The sequence below is a fragment of the Xiphophorus hellerii genome, chromosome 9, assembly GCF_003331165.1.
Source record: "Xiphophorus hellerii strain 12219 chromosome 9, Xiphophorus_hellerii-4.1, whole genome shotgun sequence".
In the NCBI taxonomy this organism is placed as follows: Eukaryota; Metazoa; Chordata; class Actinopteri; order Cyprinodontiformes; family Poeciliidae; genus Xiphophorus; species Xiphophorus hellerii.
In genome coordinates this window covers 2,051,749-2,071,660 of record NC_045680.1, presented here as the reverse complement: position 1 = coordinate 2,071,660, position 19,912 = coordinate 2,051,749, and the positions used below count along the sequence as shown (strand labels likewise).

The window sequence follows — 19,912 nt, the reverse complement described above, 5'->3', positions numbered from 1 at the left end:
TGAGAGAAAAGCCGTGTTTGTACGTTTACCAGCCAGCTTGCCAGCCTTGCAGTCGACCCTCCAGACCTCTGAGTGCCTGGACAAGGGGCGCCTTTGTCCCTGATCTGCAGGGCTACACCCTGACCCACTAGTGCTCCCCATCTTACCCTCTCCACATCCTGCTGCACCTCAGTCTTTTTACTCTCCATGCCTGCACCCTAGAATAGCACAGCAGGTCTCCTCTGAAACTAGAGCTGGTGAAATTGGCAGGGCCTGGCTCGCTTTCTACTTTATATCTCTCTGTGTTCTTTCGCCCTCTCAGAAAATCTGAACAAACTAGGAATAATCAGAAATGTATTCCTACTTTCAGTCCACAATAACTAAGAAGGATATTTTGTAAAATAAAACATTTCTGCTCAGGTTGGACTTCTCGTCCACAAATGAACTGAGGTTTGATGAGAAAAACATACATTTTAAGACTGAATTCCAATATGGTGGATTTGGATAGCCTGCAGATAATTAAAACAAATTTTTATATGCCCACTTTGCGCATGCCCACGAGAATTTTCTGATTTAGAACTACACCAGTTTTTGTTGTCTTCTCCTGTGACTGTGCTTGCATTAGACTTCTGTTGTTAGCTGAAGAAATTAATGACTGAGAAGAACAAAAACATCAGAAAAATCCCAATAATTTTATTTTGGACAATCTTTAACCTTGGACTGTGTTAGTTATGGTCATTTTCAAACTTAATTTACCAATGTGTTATTTTGAGTGCAGCCTGTCAGCTCTTGTTTACGGTGGGTACACTAATTTAAAGAAAATTGTTTACAACCTACTGATCGGGGTCTGTTTTGGTCACTGATAATAAACTCCAGCTAATATTTTAGGGGCGTTTCTAGTTTTGTAAGCAATAGAAGTGACATAAAATTATTTTCTACACATTTTCTTTGAAGTTGACTGTCTAGCTTTGCATATGGAGACTTTAACAGTACTATACTGTGTTGAATGTTTATATAAAGAGTTGCACAGGGATTGTGTTTACCACTGGATTACTGGGCTGCATGTACACCTAATCATATGATGATATGCCATAACGGTGTAGCGTAGACTGTAATTTATGGCTCCTGCATACCTTTCCTTTGGTATTACATCCTTTTCCCCTTTCTGTCTTCTTGAGACAGTGTGTAATTACTTGTGATAACAGGTTAAACTTACATACAGAAAGCACTAGCCATAGTGATTTGGGAAGCTTGTATGTGATGGGTGTCCATTTGTTGATTTTCTTATAGATATTTTATAAGAATTACAATTAATTTGGATTTCTTTTCTTCTGTTGTTTCCATTTCAGATGGACTTGACCTGCCCAATGTCATTAGCTTCTCACCTCCTTCGAGCCCAAACCCAACCAAGAAGAGCAGCTCCATCAACTGGTCCTTCCCAGACAAGATCAAGTCCCCACGAACAGTCAGGAAGATTTCCATGAAGATGAAGAAGCTTCCCGAACTCAGCCGAAAGCTCAGCGTCAAAGGGACCCAAAATAGCAACACAAGTAGCAATGGAAACAGTCAGCTAGAGCCAAGGGCCCATTCTCTCCGGGCCACCGGCAGTGGGTCCGAAACCGTCACCCAGAGTTCTGGTCCGCCTCGGTTAGCCCCATCCGGAGGTGGGCCGGCGAGCCGCAACGTGATCTCCCGCTACCACCTGGACAGCAGCGTTTCAACACAACACAGCTTCAACAAGAAGAAGAATAATGGCAGCTCAAAGTCGGCCAGCAAAGGCGGCTACCTCAGTGATGGTGACTCACCGGAGCTGGTTGCCAAATCTGGCAAACATGGATCTGCCGAGGGGAAGAGTGGAAAAGGCAAGGATGCTGAGGGAGGAAGTTCTAGACTCAATGGCACCGAGCTGGACATTGATGCTTTTCGCCATTACAGCTTCACAGATCAGCCCAAGTGCAGCCAGTACATCTCTGGACTGATGAGCCTCCATTTTTATGGTGCTGAGGACCTCAAACCTCCACGCATCGACTCACGAGATGTTTACTGTGCAATCCAGGTTGACTCGGTTAACAAAGCACGAACCGCACTTCTTACCTGTCGAACATCGTTCTTGGATATGGATCACACCTTCAACATTGAGCTGGAGAACGCCCAGCACCTCAAGCTGGTGGTGTTCAGTTGGGAACCCACGCCAAAACGGAACCGTGTCTGCTGCCATGGAACGGTGGTGCTGCCTGCACTCTTCAGAGTGACACGCACCCACCAGCTGGCGGTGAAGCTGGAGCCGCGGGGGCTGATCTACGTCAAGTTGAACCTCATGGAACAGTGGCAGAACTCGCTGGACGGCGGGCCAGACGGAGACAGAGAGCCGCAGGTGTTTGGAGTGGAGGCGTGGCGGGTAGTGGAGAGGGAGAGCACCGGGCTGATGGTGCCACTTATCATATACAAGTGCATCAACGAGATCGAGAGAAGAGGCTGCCAAGTAAGTGTGTTTGAATGTTTTTGACCATGGATGTTTTCCATTTACTTAACTGGGACCAGTTTTGGCACTTTTAATTGTTTGTTTTATAATTAAATGCCTTATTACTTTCTCACCTAAAGTTTAGGGGCATTGAAGACTGAGGTTTTAAGTGCATTTGGATTATCCAGAAGGATTCAATTATCTGAGTGATGGTAGGATGGAGAAGGGACGAAAAGATGACTCAGGGCCTCGTCTACAGTAATCTAGGAGTTTCTCTGGTTTATTGTGGTGAATAATGAGCTCAGCCAAAAAGGAAATCTCTGAATTTACTGTATGTTATTCTGCGTCATGACTGAAAGAACAAGATCCTGGACAGGTGAGGAGCGCTGTCATCCCTGCATTCTGGCTCTGTTCAAAACTAGGTAGTTCAGACATTCAATCAGGAAGCCTTCAGAGTGGCCTTACTTTGGAGGTTTTCTCTTCACTTACATATCTTGCTTTGCTTGAAAATCTGAAGAAAGCTGCAGTCAAACAACAAATAGCCCTTCTCAAATCGAAGACGGTATCTCGTTTTTGATGTTCACAGACTATAAAAGCAGCTGGAGAAATAACTTCGGATTTACAACATCCTTTTAGTTTTGTGAGATGAATGCTCGCCCTGCAGCCACTAATGATGTTGAATGAATCAAAAAGCAGCACTCATAATGTCACAGAGTTGTTGCCATGGGCAACACAACTGCTTTATTCAGTGAAGAGACATATGGACGAATTAAGACACTGATGTGGCAAAGACGAAAAGGGATACGAGGATTCTTGTGGATATCAGCAACTGATATTCTAAACTTTCTTAAAATAATGTAAAAATAATCAATCTCATGGTATTGTACATTATATTGTGTTTTGAGTTGAATATATGTAAAATCTTAGAGAAAAACTAGTGTTGGATTTTTGCTTTGAACAGCTGGGTGTTGTGATCTCAGGGATCTCAAGTGGTTGTGCAGTTCAGTCTGATTAACATCCCTAATATATTATTTGTTGAGGATGAATTTAGTTTTATGTTTGTTGCAGCTTAAAAGAAAATAATCAGTTTTGGATTCATGTAAAGAAATCAGATTGTTGGTTCTTCATCATATCTGGGATTTAAAGACTGAACAGCTGTAGCTTCAGTGGGAGTTGCTTACAATGAAGATTAATTATATTTGCATGTGTGAAGTTTTACTCTCATTAGATGTCTTGCCTTGGCAAGAATTCATTGTATGATTTTATATGATTTCCTGTTTCCCTGGGATACAAAATATGATGTAACACAGAAATCCATTTTCCTTAACCATAAGACAAGAAAATTTTATCTTTCAAGTAAGACGTATGTGTGTTGATCTTCATGAGTCAGTAAATGGCTACAATAAACCTGTCCATATCGATAGTCCACTGTACTGTAAAGTTTCAAACAATAAAAACTGATGAAAATTATCAGATGAAGACCATAGATTTTGACACACACTAGAGAGTGGAGTCTTGGGGTCTTCTAGTCTGTCTTATAGGAAAAACTTTAAGGATTTTGCACTCATTTTTATTGGGTAAGTCATTTTGGAAACCCCAGTATTCCTCATTCAGGTTGTGGCACTTGTTTTCTGCCTCACAAAGATAAAGTCTCAGTTTTTTGTGCCCACCCGACTTAACTTTTTACAATTCTAACATTACCATTACCTTTTAAATATGTCGGGTCAGATTTCTTTTCTTTGTTTTTATGACTTTAACCTCCCGGTTCTGAGTTTTATCTATTTATCTCTCCTGTCTGTGGATTTCTAAGTCTGACATGTTTGTCTGCTGTCGCTCCCAGCGCTTCCTCTAATCTCTCCTCCATCCTCTTGTTTTTTTGCCTCTTTTTCATTAGTCTCAAATCAACTTCAGGGGTCTTCTGCATGGCAAGCAGACAGAGGTTAGGCTTGGGGTCGACACCACATTCCAGGGGAATTTTTGCAGTTTTTTTGCCCTCAAAATTCACATTTGCTTGTGTCTTTTATGCCGCCGCTCTCTTTTGATAGTCTTGTTGAAATGTGTGTCCTCGAGGCTTTTCTAAGCTTTTAAGATCCTAGATGAGTGCTGGTACTTTGAAAAGACTTCAGAGGGTACCTGTGTCAAAGAATGGAGTTATGTATGTCTGAAAGACAGTCTTAGAAGAAGCTTTTTGACTCAACTCACATACACGACATATATGATTGAGAATGTTGTACTTAGATGTGGAGTGTGCAGAGAAATTACCAGAGTCTTGAGGGAGCTTTATCACTTCTTTTGTAGATACAGCATAAAATTTTGACAGTAAGTAAAGTTCTTAAGAATATAATACTCTGTTGAGTTGTTAGTGGTTTATGCAATCGGTTGATTTGATGGTGTAAGCAGGTGGCTTACCATAAAACCATGAGGAACAACATTAAAGGTTTTTTTACAGTAGGAAGCTGTGGTATAAGCATTAATTAAAGAGACAAACAAATCATACAAACAGCTTGACAACTGCTTCATACTGGCGTCAAACTCACTCTTGGTGCTGAATGGTTAATCATCAGTTCTTCTGCAGCACTCATTGCTCCAATCCCCTTTTCAATCATCATATCCAGCCCCAATGCCTGAGAAAAAATGCTGCTGTTTTGTTTCTGCTAACCTGACTTTGTCACGAATGTGTATGATTTGGAGGAGGTTGTGACGTAAAACAAACCACCATCCACTTTTAATTCTGACCAAGTTCCTTCAGTGCCCATATCTAAACAAATACTGACGCAGAGAGAAGGTAACACATTGTTCCACCCTCAAGGCTTCACAAAAGACTAATAACCTTTTTTGGGTGTCTATAAGGGTTAGTACCTGAGGTATTTGGATAGATTCAGAGAGGAATTATTGCTCGTTTTACTCAGCTATCTGAGGGAGTTTGATCATCTGGTTAGGATGCCTGTTGGCCATATTCTTTACCAGCTTGTTGTAGAAGTGTCCTAGTGGGAGGAGGCCTTGGGGCAGATCCAGGACTTGCAGGAGAAATGGTATTTTCTGACTGTCTTGATAGCACCTCAGATTCCCTCCAGATGATCTGATAGCTTGACCAGAGGAGAGGAGGGGAGCAAGGGATTCCTGCATGTGCAAACTTCCAAAGACGAGAGACTTCATAGTAAAGATTTGAAAAATACAAGGCAAATTTTACCATGGCCTGTATGCATAATCAGTGTAGTATTGATCTGAAAGTCTGATTTCAATCAAACACTGGTAAAACAAATGCTGCCTGGTTATTCAAGTCCAGAAGAAGCCCCAAAGCACTTCACTTTACATTCAGTCATTCATTCATTCATTCATTCACACATGTTCACACTGATGGTGGTGAGCTACATTGTGGCCACAGTGAGTCTGCCATGTGCCAGTGCCACTGAACCCTCTTAACAAAACCAGCAGGCAAGGTGGGTGAAGTGTCTTACCAAAGGACACAATGACTGAGACAGATGGAGTTCGAACCAGCAACCCACCGCCTACAGAACGAACTCTGACTACCGTTGCCCCAGGTGGGCAAATATATTATGGTGTTAATGACTAACTATGCAAAATTGACTTTTTAGCTTCACATCATGGCTGGAAGACTCTCATTGTAAAGGATGGACATGGTTAACAGCAATATTCATGTAGACTGTTTTGTTTAAAACAATGTTCGGTCAGTGGATCAAAAGTCTGCGCACAAACCAGTGTACTTCCACCATCAGAAAATAAAAAGATTAATGTAGGAGAGATTCACAGTTTCGTACTGTTTGCACACAATTCTGATTCTACCATCTGAATGTTAGAGCTGAGCTCGAGAGCAGTCAGTATTTTTAAAATCTGCTATTTAAATTTGGCGACTCTGTTTAGTTGTAGCTCTCAGTTTCTTGTTCTCAGCATACAGCAGCTGGAACTATGTTGGACCTTGTTCCAAGTCAAACCTTCTGCTTAAAGGTTCAACATGTTGTGGTTCAAACAGATGGTATTCTTGGTTGCTAAAAGTACTTTTTGAGCTGCTTTTGCATTGCTGTCTTCCTATACCAGTCTGGCGATTCACTTCTGACCTCTGACTTCAACTAGGCATTTCATGCACTCAGCTCCAGCTCTCTTTTCCAAATCATTCTCTGTAAAACCGAGAGCGTTTTGCTAGTTAACAAGTAACTCAGCAGGTGTGAGTGCCTGGTGAGTGAATATTAAGAACTTGTCACAATGCTTGGATATGTAGCTGTCCCAAACCATTTCCTCATTGGATAAAGTTAGCATGACTGGCGGTCCTACAGGGATCTCCTGTGACACACACATTCCTATGACTGCATTTTGGGAAATCATTTCCTCCTGCCAGATGAGGAAAGAAATTCCCAAACTTGGTGAAACATTTGGTGAAATTTCCTTCCTTATTAAGTTAAATCTTACAGCTGATCTCAGAGCAGGAAAATACTCTACATCATTGACATCCACTCTCCTTTTCAGCTCATTTTGTTTGGAGGTCATTGTGCCTGCTTTTTCCACAAATAGGTCTTGCCCGGTGCCGCCTGTTGTGTTGCCCGGCAGCCACAGAGCATAAGAGCAAGCCCCTCTTTTCTGCTAACAGCTGTTCTCTGCCTGCACTCAAAGAGAGACACCATGTTTTTTATTTCTGAATGGACTTGTTGTTCATTGTGTGGGGTGACTTTTATTTACTTGCACACAAAGCCAAATCCCTAATCTGTCCTTCTCTCTCGCTCTCGTGTGAGGTTTAGAAAATCGCCACTGGGTTTTGCGAGGGCAGCTTAGCAGCAGTCGCTCTGTTGGGACAGATAGACATGGTACTGCTCCTACGCTGGAGCCCGGAAAGACTGGCAGTGTGTGTTTGTGTGTGTCTTGGTGTGCGCACAACCAGACTCGACCCGCCATTCACAGCCCACTGACTTAACACGTTACTGGGGCAACCACACCAGTTGGCCTGCAATCCCACATACCAGACAGACACATGTAGGAGAAATTATGGTATGTCTGCAGCCAGACCTAATCCCAGCATAACAAGGAGAGCAGCGGTGCCAAGTTTCAGCTATCAGATGTCTCCAGTCCCTTTAGGTCACAGTCTGGAGGCTTAGGTAAAGAAACAAAAATGGTTCATAGCTTGCATTTTTAATGCTCTGTTTTCACCTTGGTCCTTATAGGAGATCAGCTTTGACACACTCAGTCAAAAAGATGTGGCACTTTTATGAGACTGAGAGCCTTTTTATGTTTGTCCACTTTCTATCAGAAGGTCTCTTATTTAAGTTTTTAGCGAACTGTCGTGTGATGTGATGGAAATTCAGACTGCTTGTTTCAGCTCATGGGGCCCAGTGTAAGTTAATACTCACTGTAGAGGGTTGTTACTGTGTAACTCACATTACCTCGTCACTTTACCCACTCTGGCACTTTTAAATGTGATGCTGCTACGTTTGCTGTTTAGCATTAAAATTTATTCTGAAATTGTCCTTTTAGAGTAAAACATCTTGACGGCTGTCACTGACATCAGGAAAGAATCCCATAACGTCTGCCGTTACAAAATTATTTATTGGAACATGTTTTGTGCCTCTAAGGTTCTGTACATAATTATTATCTTGGTACATAACTTATATAGTGATAATTTAAAAAGCTTGCTAACTGCATTTCTTATTAGTGATAAGAAATGCTATGAGGTGAAAATGATTTTTAGATGAACAATGTTTGTGACATTGTCTTTGTTATTTTTAGATCTTGAAAATTACATGAGATAAAAATAGATTTTTAGGTGAACAATGTTTGTGACAATGTGTTTGGTAGTTTTGCTCTTAAGATCTGAGCATAGAGCTATTAACTTTCCTTCTTGTAGTGATAATCCCATCAAATGCAAATTTTTTAGAAATATTTTATTGTAAAACTAGGCAGCAGAATAATAAATACTGCATAAGAAGTAGAGATGAGACAAAGAATACATCGCAATTTGTTGCAAATTGTTAAGCTCAAGTCTTTGACAGCTGCAACGAATAGCTTTTATTAACTGTGAGAAATTTTTATCAGCATCAAAGTAGGTGATTGGTATTTCTGACTTTGTTCAAAGGTCATGAGAAACGAATCACTAATCTCCAGTTCATTGCTCTCATAGCATCTTGTTTGAATTTTGTATGAATACAGATTAGTTACCTACAGAGCCTGAGGGTGTTGAAGACCAAAGGTATAGGAGTACAACATTAAAAAAGGCCACAATAATAATATCAGTGTAAAATGTTGCAGTGGCAGTATGCATAGTAATTACCCATCATCTGTCATTATGATGTCCCTACCACTTTTCATGGGTTTGAACCAGATATTTACCTTTGAGTTTCCCATCATGATGCTGAGGAAATCAGCATACTTGAGGTGTGGCTTTAAAATACATTAACAAAACATTGGTGTGGCTCCAATTTGAAGTAAAATGTGTCAGTCGAGATCTAGTTATCTGTTTGGACTTTACTTGTAACTTATGGTACATTCTATTCTTAAACTCCCAGTCTGGACAATAACTCAGTCTTTAAAAAAGTAGCAACACATTTGATTTCAAACACAAAACAGTAAGAGGTAATAGTGATAAATCAGTCAATTTGTATTTATTTTTAAAAACATTGTTGTAAACTTTAGCTTATCAAAGCTTATCAGAGTCATTTCACAGAGAGAAGTGGGAATCTTCATTGTTGAAATACTGATTAAAGCTGATAAAAGTATCTGAAATGCTATGAATTATATATTTGACTAGCATGTTTCTGTGTGTTTGTGATTCCAGGTGGTGGGTCTGTATCGCCTGTGTGGCTCCGCAGCCGTAAAGAAGGAGCTGCGTGAAGCATTTGAGAGAAACAGCCAAGGCGCGGAGCTGTGTGAAAGCATGTTCCCTGACATCAACGTCATCACAGGTAACGTGATCAGCTGGAGCGGAAAACACGACGCAGCATCCACACACTGGACCCTGTCTAATCAGGGAACTCTGTTATTCAAGCACATACAGGGAATCTTTAGAATATCAATCACATTTTACCACAGTGTAACTGTAACTAGAACAATGTGACCTAATGACTTGAAATCACTGAGGTGAAATACGCAGTGATTGATAAAAGTGATTCCAGTGAATCTACAAATGAAACTAATGAGACTTTCATTTGTCGGAGTCTGGGTTTAGTATTGATCACAATCGGTAAACGTTCTGTCTGAACTGGTGTGGCCGTCACACATGTGCACTTCTAACAGTGTGTGTGTGCGTGATGTTAGTAATAAAAGCATTCCAGCAGTCGACATATAGATCAGTGCCTGAAGGGAAGCACAAAAACACACACCCCCAAACACACAGATCAAACCCGGCTGTACATTCAGGTCATTCTTTCTCCATCAAGTTTGTAGGTTTGGACTTGTAATGGACTGTCCCCTCCATGGTTGCCATGACTGAGAGGATTTTTGTTGTCCTACAGTTTGGCTGAAGTAAGGCACAATTGACAATACCACTTTTATTCTTAATTTTTTTTTTTTTTTTTTACTTTAAAATAAAACAGAGTCAGGCAATTGAAGAACATCTCTGAGTTCATCAGCTCAGGGAGCAGAAAAGATTGTAGAAAATGACTTGAGTCATGACTTTCTTTTCCTGTGGAGGAAGGCCATGGAAACCAGTAGGTATTGTAGAAGCTGCTGTTGGTTTTAGAAAGAGGCCTCGCTTAGGCGTCGTTCCATCATGCCTGCTTTGATCCACATGCAGTTGCAAGGCAGAGCAAAGAACACAGTTAACAGTTGAACGGGCTGGAAAAAAAGGCCCTGCACCATCGAGGATTGTTGGTTTTTGCTTGCTGCCTAAATTTGCTCTGCCAAGCGAGTTGCTGTGGCTGATAGAACTGAAGAGATGTTGGGGTTTGATACATGATGCGATGATCAAAGGGTCATAATCTTGCTTTATTATATTTCTTCTACTATATTAATTATTTTGTTTTTTTTAAATTTCAGATTTGTTTGAAATTTGTCTAATTTTACTATCCCAACGCTGATATTATAAACCTGTGCTATGTTCTAATTAAGGTTTATAAAACTAATCTCCAGGCCATCAAGTGAGCAGCGTGTGGACGAGCTCGGAGGAGTGGCGTGTCACACGGCTAATTTAAAAGCGCTGGCAGTGAAAGGGATTATCCTAGGGGTCAGAGTTCAACTCAAAGCTTGCAAAACATGCTCAGAGCACGGACCTACACTGTTTCAGATCAAATCCTTTGTTTCATATCCCAATCCTAACATCAGTATAAAGATACAAAAGAAGTATCCGCAACAGGTCAGCATGAAAAATAGTTATTTTTGTTCATTTTGTTGTTGTTTTTTTGTTTGTTGTTATATCAACAACATATACAACTTTGCATTCATGGAAAAGCAGTTGCATCTTTCTCTGTTTAATGAAGTACTGTATAAAAAAGTATGATAATAATAATTCTGTCATTCTTTAATAGTAAAAGAAAATACCACATTTTCACATTTATTTCCTACATTACAGAAGATAATATGAACAAGATTTTTTTTCTTGATTTGTTAGGGAGTGCAGGTGATAACAGTGTCAAATTGTTGTGTTTGAATGAAATCCTTAGTGAAAGCATGTGAAATGGACATTAATTAGGACAATTTGTTGTCATAAACCCTGAACCCAGAAACCAGCTGATGGATTCCCATCATGCCACAGTTCCTGCACAGTTTTGACTGATTTGCCATTTCCTCATCCTCCTTCTCCGCTTTGCCCCCCACCATCGGCAGTACTCCAGTGAAGACATGGAAAGTCATTAACAAGTGCCCCCTTTGTTACCGAACAAACACAGATGGTATTTGGCTCACGCATGGGGGATTAGCTGAACTCTGGGCAGGCCAGGGAAGCAAGAGAGTGTTTTACAGAGAGCGGCAGGTCGGCTCTGTGGCCGTTGATTTGTTTCCTAAACTGCGGGTCAGAAATTAAGAACTAATTCAGGATATATTTATAATAAATCACCTCATAGTACAGGAGTGCAGCTGTTCCAGAGTTACAGAAATAGTTCCGTGGAAATTTTGAGCTAACCACTATGTAGAGATTCTCCGTGTGATTGGTGGAGGCAGCGACACACACCTCAACCCACCCCCAAGTACTGTGGGGGTGTGCTCAGCAGTGGGGGGGGGTTAAGATGGAGAACAAATCCCCATTTGTTTTCTGGACGGGGTGCTGAGTGCAGCACTGACAGGAGGAGTGACCCTCTGCTTTGTTTGAACAAGAGGTCAAAGGTAGAGCCATGCCCTAATGCATCGTGTGCCTTGTAGTGTTTGGTGGCACATTTGGGGTTGTGGAAAAGTTAAGCATGTAAGGCTCAATTTAAGAGTTTTAAAGAATTGTCTTGATTGCAGACATATGTCTTGGTCCTAGAAGATATGTGTAGCAAGTGTGTAAACATGTTTATATTTCACCCCAAATCCATCTTCATTATCTGTGTATATTTGTTTTTCTTGGTTTTTGAATTGTATTTTATTTTGGTGGAGAAACTTTTATTTTCTTGTTTCCTGTTTCGTCATATCCTGTGTGTTCGCGCCACCCTCCTCAGTTCTGGCCGAGCTGCGCTGGGGAGAGGTGTGTGTGGGGAAGCCAGAGCCCAAGAACTGCTGTGCTGAAAATATTCTTGTTTTAAACAGAATAAACCTGCCCTGCTGCAGCAATACAGCCAGGGTCCTCGTCTGCTGGTTCCTTTTACCAATTGCACACAACGCAGAGTACATACAACAGATGAGTCAGATGAAGGTGGCTACATATGCACCAATTCAACATTATTATCTGAATTTAAAAATCTAAAAAAATCGATTTTTGGAGACAATGTGTCTGGTCCATGAGGACAGATCAATTCAGTCTAATTCTGTGTTTTGTGCTCTGAAGGACATCATGCTTTGTTATGTATTTTACATTATATTTAGAATTCCTAATAATACTTTTTGAACCATTTGAAAGAACATTTGTTGCAGTTGATTTTTACATGTTTGACCTGTTGCTTTAGTCAGTTTCTGTTTCTTTACTATTTATTTTACGTTGTTAAAGTTGTGTTTTTAGATGTTGACCAAGTTTGTGAATCTATTGGTGTATTTAAGTGTGCTGTACTGGTGCAGAGATATCAGATAAATTTGTTATGCAGTGGATATACGTATGTTTATGTTTTAAAAAAGAAACGTTTTAAGTCAATTTAAGTCAGCTTTTCTATATCAGATCGGCTGAACCTCAGAACTCTGTATCGTATTGGAAGTGAAGAAGGTGGATCGTACATCTAGTTCCTATCATAATGTGTGTATATATACAGTATATACATATCATAATGTGTATACACATGATATATATACACATACAGAGTGTATTAATAGCGCTGACATGCCAAACGCCAACTGCTTGATTATAAGAGCAATCACAGCCGGTGGGTGTTTGTTGTCAGCTTGGCTGAGAAGGACGGTGAAGCACCTGCAGAGTAGACACACCTGTTCACCAGTGAGCCCCTGACTGACCTCATGTGTTCCTCATCAAGGTGTTGTAAGTGTGGTTGCGTGTGTGGGGGGTTGGGGGGCGTGTGTGTGTGTGCGTGTGTGTGCTCAGGCTGCAGCAGCGTCTAAGACACTAAAGTAAACACACGTCAGGATAATGATTTACCTGAATGGCTGTGTTCTCCTCATTTTACCCGAGTACCTGTGCATACACACACGTACACACTCTTCCAGGGATTTTTTTGTTTTTTCCAGCATTGCAGAAACAGCAACGTGTATGAAATGGCTTCAAAGATGTTATGTAAGGCGAGGAAATAGTCAGGTTGTTTAGGTTTGAAACAGTCCAGCTGCTTGTTGTTGAGTCTATCTCGGAGCAGAGGGGAGGTCAGAAGATCTGCCATGCAGGAGTTTCCATTTGAATGGAAGAAAAACAAGCTGTGTGGTAATTCTCATTAGATCTGGTTTGCCTACTTCCCTAAACGATGAAAAAAAGTTCAGTTTAATGAGTTGGATGGATGAAAACAGATGGGATTATTTTGCTTCCAGTTTGACTTCCTTTGATGAATCAGTCTGATTATTATTTTCTGACTGAATTTTTCATCAACGCTGTCAGTGGAGAACCGGGAAGATGTTTGTTCATCGGTTATCTGGTTTGGAAATCAACTAGCGCTGGGAGACATTTAGGGGAATGAATGTAGCTTTTATTGATGTTATCAAATGTTGCTCATTCATATCACATATGACTAAGGCAATGACATGAAGCATTAATGGAAGTGAGCCAGGTTATTAAATGTGCTGGCTCACAGGGCACAGGAGGTGATAATTAATGAAGATTTCAGTCTGTTTGCTGGAGCGCTGTTAAAGCCTGGCCCAGCTGTTTCCCAGCTGATTGATTGTTTACCTGTGATACAAGGGCTGATATGATTTCTGCTTTGTTTGGTTACAGGTTGATTTTTAGCAGATGTTTCAGAAATACATTATAGTTAAGTGTGTTTTTTATGTCTGGTGTTTGTAAATAATTTAGTAAAGTCTAGAAGTGTAAGCAGTTTTGAAACGGGTCAAAGCCCACGTCCTTAAAGGTTGTCTGGTTCAGGTCAACTTACAAGATTGTTGACCAAAAACTAAAAACATTTGCGCTGCTTAAATAGTAAGAATAGTATATACACAGCTCCACAAGTTATACGGTAAGACATATAAACATTAACATTTCAATTTTGATGATTCTAAATACAAAGATGCTGGTTGAAAGAGTTTACCAAGCAGCAACTTTGCTTTGCATTTGCAAGAACTATCGTTTTTTTTTTCTTCTGTTAGTTCCCCCAGTGATCAGCACTGAGAAGGACAAACGATCACAATCTGTTATGGCTGCAGTGACAGCATTGAGCAGAATTTTTCAGAAGTTGAAAAAAAAAAAAGAAATCATAAGATTCTTATGAAAAATACTCTCAGATGTCCAATTTGTGCAACCAATTATTTTTTAACATTTGCAGATTAGTGCAATCAGCACCCTCGATGCCAATTGGCTGGATCCCAAAGAGCAGAGAAAATGAGAACTGTGAATGCCAGGTTCTGATGTGCCAATGCGCTGTGGGTATTAATGAATATTAAAATATACACTGCCTGGCCAAAAAAAAAGTCGCCACCAAAAAATGGTCACACTCTCTAATATTTTGTTGGACCGCCTTTAGCTTTGATTACAGCCCGCATTCGCTGTGGCATTGTTTCAATAAGCTTCTGCAGTGTCACAAGATTTATTTCCATCCAGTGTTGCATTAATCTTTCACCAAGATCTTGTATTGATGATGGGAGAGTCTGACCACTGCGCAAAGCCTTCTCCAGCACATCCCAAAGATTCTCAATGGGGTTAAGGTCTGGACTCTGTGGTGGCCGATCCATGTGTGAAAAAGATGTCTAATTCTCCCTGAACCACTCTTTCACAATGTGAGCCCGATGAATCCTGGCATTGTCATCTTGGAATATGCCCGTTCCATTTGGGAAGACAAAATCCATTGATGGAATAACCTGGTCATTCAGTATATTCAGGTAGTCAGCTGACCTCATTCTTTGGGCACACAATGTTGCTGAACCTAGACCTGACCAACTGCAGCAACCCCAGATCATAGCACTGCCCCCACAGGCTTGTACAGTAGGCACTAGGCATGATGGGCGCATCACTTCACCTGCCTCTCTTCTTACCCTGATGCGCCCATCACTCTGGAACAGGGTAAATCTGGACTCATCAGACCACATGACCCTCTTCCATTCCTCCAGAGTCCAATCTTTATGCTCCCTAGCAAACTGAAGCCTTTTTTTCTGGTTAGCCTTACTGATTAGAGGTTTTCTTACGGCTACACAGCTGTTCAATCCCAACCCCTTGAGTTCCCTTCGCATTGTGCGTGTGGAAATGCTTTTGCGTTCACAATTAAACATACTCCTGAGTTCTGCTGTTGTTTTTCTTCGATTTGATTTGACCAAACATTTAAGTAATCGCCGATCACGATCATTCATTTTTTTCCGACCACATTTCTTCCTGGAAGACGATGGTTCCCCACCATCCTTCCAGTTTTTAATGATGCGTTGGACAGTTCTTAACCCAATTCTAGTAGTTTCTGCAATCTCCTTAGATGTTTTCTCTGCTTGATGCATGCCAATGATTTGACCTTTCTTAAACAGACTAACGTCTTTTCCACGACCACAGATGTGTCTTTTGCCATGGTTGTTTAAGAAATGAGGAGTTACTCATTGCATCAGCTGGGGTTAAATAACTTGTTGCCAGCTGAAAGATAATCGCCTATGCAGTACTTATCCAATAGGAGGCTTGTACCTATTTGCTTAGTTAAATCCAGGTGGCGACTTTTTTTTTGGCCAGGCAGTGTATATAGATGCAGATATGTAGACATGTACATAGATATCTACATCTATTTACATATATAGAGAGATCTATATATCTATATAGATATATATCTATACTATATATGTATAAATATATGAGAGATTTATATACAGTACAGACCAAAAGTTTGGACACAACTGTGTGTCCAAACTTTTGGTCTCATTGAATTCAATGAGAAAGTGTGTCCAAACCTTTGGTCTGAACTGAGTACAGACCAAAGGTTTGGACACACAGTTGTGTCCAAACTTTTGGTCTGAACTGTATGTATAGAGAGACATATCTCTCTACTCTCTATACATAGACATATATCTATATATACAATATACATATATCTACCTATCTATCAATCGATCGATAGATATAGATATCTATATACATGTCTACATATCTACATCTATATATCTACATCTCTCTATAAATAGAGAGAGAGGGGTAGATTTATAGATATTTAGATTGATATCATATGTAGATATATATAGATTTATATATATTTATAGACAGAGAGACATATATATATATATATACATATATATATATATATATAGAGAGAGAGAGAAATTTAGATATAGATATCTATCTTATCTATCTTTATCTATTTATATAGATAAATTTAGATTTAGATATTTATATCTTGCCCAGAAAGATAAATAGTTTTTAACATTTTTCCCAATTTGTATAGGTTTAGACTTCTAATAGGCTCTTTCTGTTGCACGTTGTTTACATTTTTTTTCCCAAATCTCCCTTTAATTAATAAATGTGGTTGTCTTATTTTCTGTTTAGAATTAGAAATAAAAATCTTACACTGGATGAACATGAGTACTGATGTTGTTGAACGTGGGGGAAGCCGGAGCACCCGGAGTGAACCCACACCTACACGGGGAGACATTTCCCACCGTGTAGTCCTGGCTTTTTAATATTAAAATGTCCAATTAACAACAACAGTAGCTCTTTTTCCAATTACCGCCAATCACCCAACCCACACGTGGCCCCACCTCCCTTTTAAATCTAATATACTGGAGACTTAAAGTGATGTCTACGCTGGATGGACTTTACATCTGTCTTTGAACTTGCGCAGAGATGTTGGAGATAAAGCCTTTTTGAGACGCTTCCACAGTGAAATCTTTTTCATGGGGCTCTCTTCTTGTTCAGCAATATCGTTCTGCTCAGCTGACTCTTCTGCTGCTTGAGTGTCTAATTCCTGAGATGTTGTTTGGATTATATCTTCTTTTACTGTAACCTTTATCTGTGGATTGGATGTTCTCTGTTTTTCCATTAGACCACTCTCCCCTTCTGTGGAAACTATGGGAACCTTACCTGTTTTATCTTCTGAAACTTTGCAAGATTTTGTCTGTATTTGCTCAAAAGCCATCTGGGGGATCTCTGGTATTATTTCAAAATCAATTTTTGGTGTCTTAATGTTTTGGACTGTCTCTGTTGGGTTTATAATGGTTTCCAGTTCAGCTTTCATTGCCATCTTTCTCTTTTTCTTACATTTAGATTTAGTCAATGTCCTTTTCTCATCTGGCTGGTCCAAAATTTGTTGTGTTTCAGGGACCGTTTCGTCTTCAGTCGCCTGCTGCAGTTTACCAATCACTGTTTCATTCCTATAAATCTCAGTTATGATGGTAGCTGTCTGATCCCCAACTATTTCCTGTATTGAAACTTGTTCTGTGTTTTCTTCGGAAATGTTTTCATTACTGACAGCTTTCAATTCAGAATCAGCTTTCATTGCTAACTTTCTCTTGTTCTTACGTTTTGATTTCTTTGATGACCTTTTCTTCACGTCATTATCCCCATTTTGTTGTGTTTTGGAGATGATGAGCTCTTCTGAGATTTGCTGGGGTCTAGAGATAACTGTTTCAATCATATCAATGTCATTTATGATGGTAGCTGTCTGATCCCCAACAGTTTCTGCTATAGAAACTTCTTCTTGTTCAATGTTTTTTCCAGAAATGTTTTCTTTATTGAGGGTCTCCAGCTCAGAGGCAGCTCTCAGTGCAGCCTTTCTCTTGTTCTTACATTTAGATTTCTTTATTGGCTTTTTCTCATCATGATGGTCCCCATTTTGTTGGGTCTCAGAGACCGTTGCTTCTTTGATCGCCTGCTCAAGTTTACCAATGACTGTTTCAATCATATGAATCTCATTTTTGATTATAGCTTTCCGATCCCCAACCGTTCCTGGTATAGAAACTTCTAGTTGTTCACTGCTTTCTCCAGATACTTTATCAGTGTTGAGGGTCTCTGGCTCAGAGGCAGGTTTTATTGCTGCCTTTCTCTTGTTCTTACATTTAGGTTTCTTTGATGGCTTTTTCTCATCTTGCTGGTCAGAGTTTTTTTGTGCTGTGGAGACTGATTCTTCTTCAATGGTCTGCTGTGGTTTACCAGTCACTGTTTCATTTCTATGAATCTCTATTACGATGGTAGTTGTCTGATCCCCAAGTATTTCCGGTATCGAAACTTCTTGTTCACTTTTTTCTCCAGAAATGTTTTCATTACTGACAGCTTTCAAATCAGAGGCTGCTCTCATTGTTGACTTTCTCTTGTTCTTATGGTTAGATTTCTTTGATGGCTTTTTCTCATCTTGCTGGTTCCCATTTTGTTGGGTCTCAGAGACCATTTCTTTTTCAGTGATCTGCTGTACTTTAGCGATCACTGTTTCTTTAGTATGAATCTCGTTTTTAATGGTGCCTGTCTGATCCTCAACTGTTTCTGGTATAGAAACTTCTAGTTGTTCATTGTTTTCTCCAGATACTTTATCATTATTAAGCGTCTCCAGCTCAGAGGCTGCTCTCATTGTTGACTTTCTCTTGTTCTTACGGTTAGATTTCTTTGATGGCTTTTTCTCATCTTGATGGTCCCCATTTTGTTGCATTTTAGAGACCGTCTCTTCTTTGATCGCCTCCTGTGGTTTCCCAATTTCATTTGCGTGAATATCATTTTTGCTGGTAGCTGTCTGATCCCCAATTACTTCTGGTACTGAAATGTCTTGTTTTTCACTGTTTGCTCCAGAAACCTTTTCATTACCGAGGGCCTCCTGTTCAGAGGCAGCTTTCATTGGTGACTCTCTCCTGTTCTTACCTGTAGATCTCTTGAATAGCTTGGTCTGCCGATCCTGATTCCCATTCATTTGTATTTCAGAGGGCTGTTTTCTTAGCAATAAAAAGAGCTCAGTTTGTGTTGAAATTGTTTGATAATCTGGCTTGAATTGACATCTGGTTTCCAACACATCCATCTCAGTTTGCGTTGAAATCGTGTGACGGACTGGTTTTAATTGATAGCTGTTTTCTTGTACATCCATCTCCGTTTGTATTGAAGCAGATTGATAACTGACTGTTTTCTGCTTTGGGCTGTCTTGGTAATCTGTCTGAGTTTGAACAGAAACCATTGAATTGTTGCTTTGTTTTCTTTCTGAGAGTCTTTTCCTCATCAGATCTTTCTGCTGCTTAAGTTTAGCATTTAGTTTCTGATTTATATCGAACATCTCCTCAAGCTGTTTCAATAAGTATTTCTGTACTTCGATATATTCCAATTCAGACTCCTTAGATTTGACAAGACACTTACACTTTGCCTGACTTGTGTTTTCAGAAGAGTGGGGCAAATTCTGAATTTCAGGTAAACACTCTAGTTGAACATTTTCTTCTGTTAAATTATTAAGAACCTCAGTTAAATTCTCTGTTTGGATGTTGTCCTTGGGCTTAACCGTAGATGGATATTTCTCCCCTTTTTGATCGAGCGTCTCCTGTGGTTTGAAGATGGATTCCTTTTTGGTGGCTATCTGTGTTGTAGAAATCACTGTCTTCTTGGAATAACTTTCCTTTTTCAAGGAAGCTGCTTCATCATGCTCCGGTGCTGGCATTGAAACATTTTGTTTTTCAATATTCTCAGCAAAAAAACTTACATCTATGCGAGGTTCTGACTTGGGGAGCATCTTCCAAAATGTCTTATTTCCGGTGCTGGGCAAAGCTGCCTGATCATTTTGTTTTTCCGGCAGGGGACCATTATTGATGTCATTGTTTTCAGTAAAAAATGCAAGGTCTATGCAAGCATCTGACTCTGGGAAAGATTTCCATAACAGTGGCGTCTTCTTGATG

The 19,912-nt window shown here is 40.1% G+C and overlaps 1 protein-coding gene across 2 annotated transcripts in view; it reads left to right on the top strand.

The window, feature by feature from the left end:
* syde2 (synapse defective 1, Rho GTPase, homolog 2 (C. elegans)) overlaps positions 1–19,912 on the top strand; it is a 55,393-nt gene that overhangs the window by 18,643 nt on the left and 16,838 nt on the right. For both annotated transcript variants that reach the window (XM_032572430.1, XM_032572431.1), the window contains exons 4-5: positions 1,329–2,461; positions 9,219–9,345. In XM_032572430.1, coding sequence (XP_032428321.1) covers positions 1,329–2,461; positions 9,219–9,345 — 1,260 coding nt within the window. The remainder of the gene's footprint in view (positions 1–1,328; positions 2,462–9,218; positions 9,346–19,912) is intronic.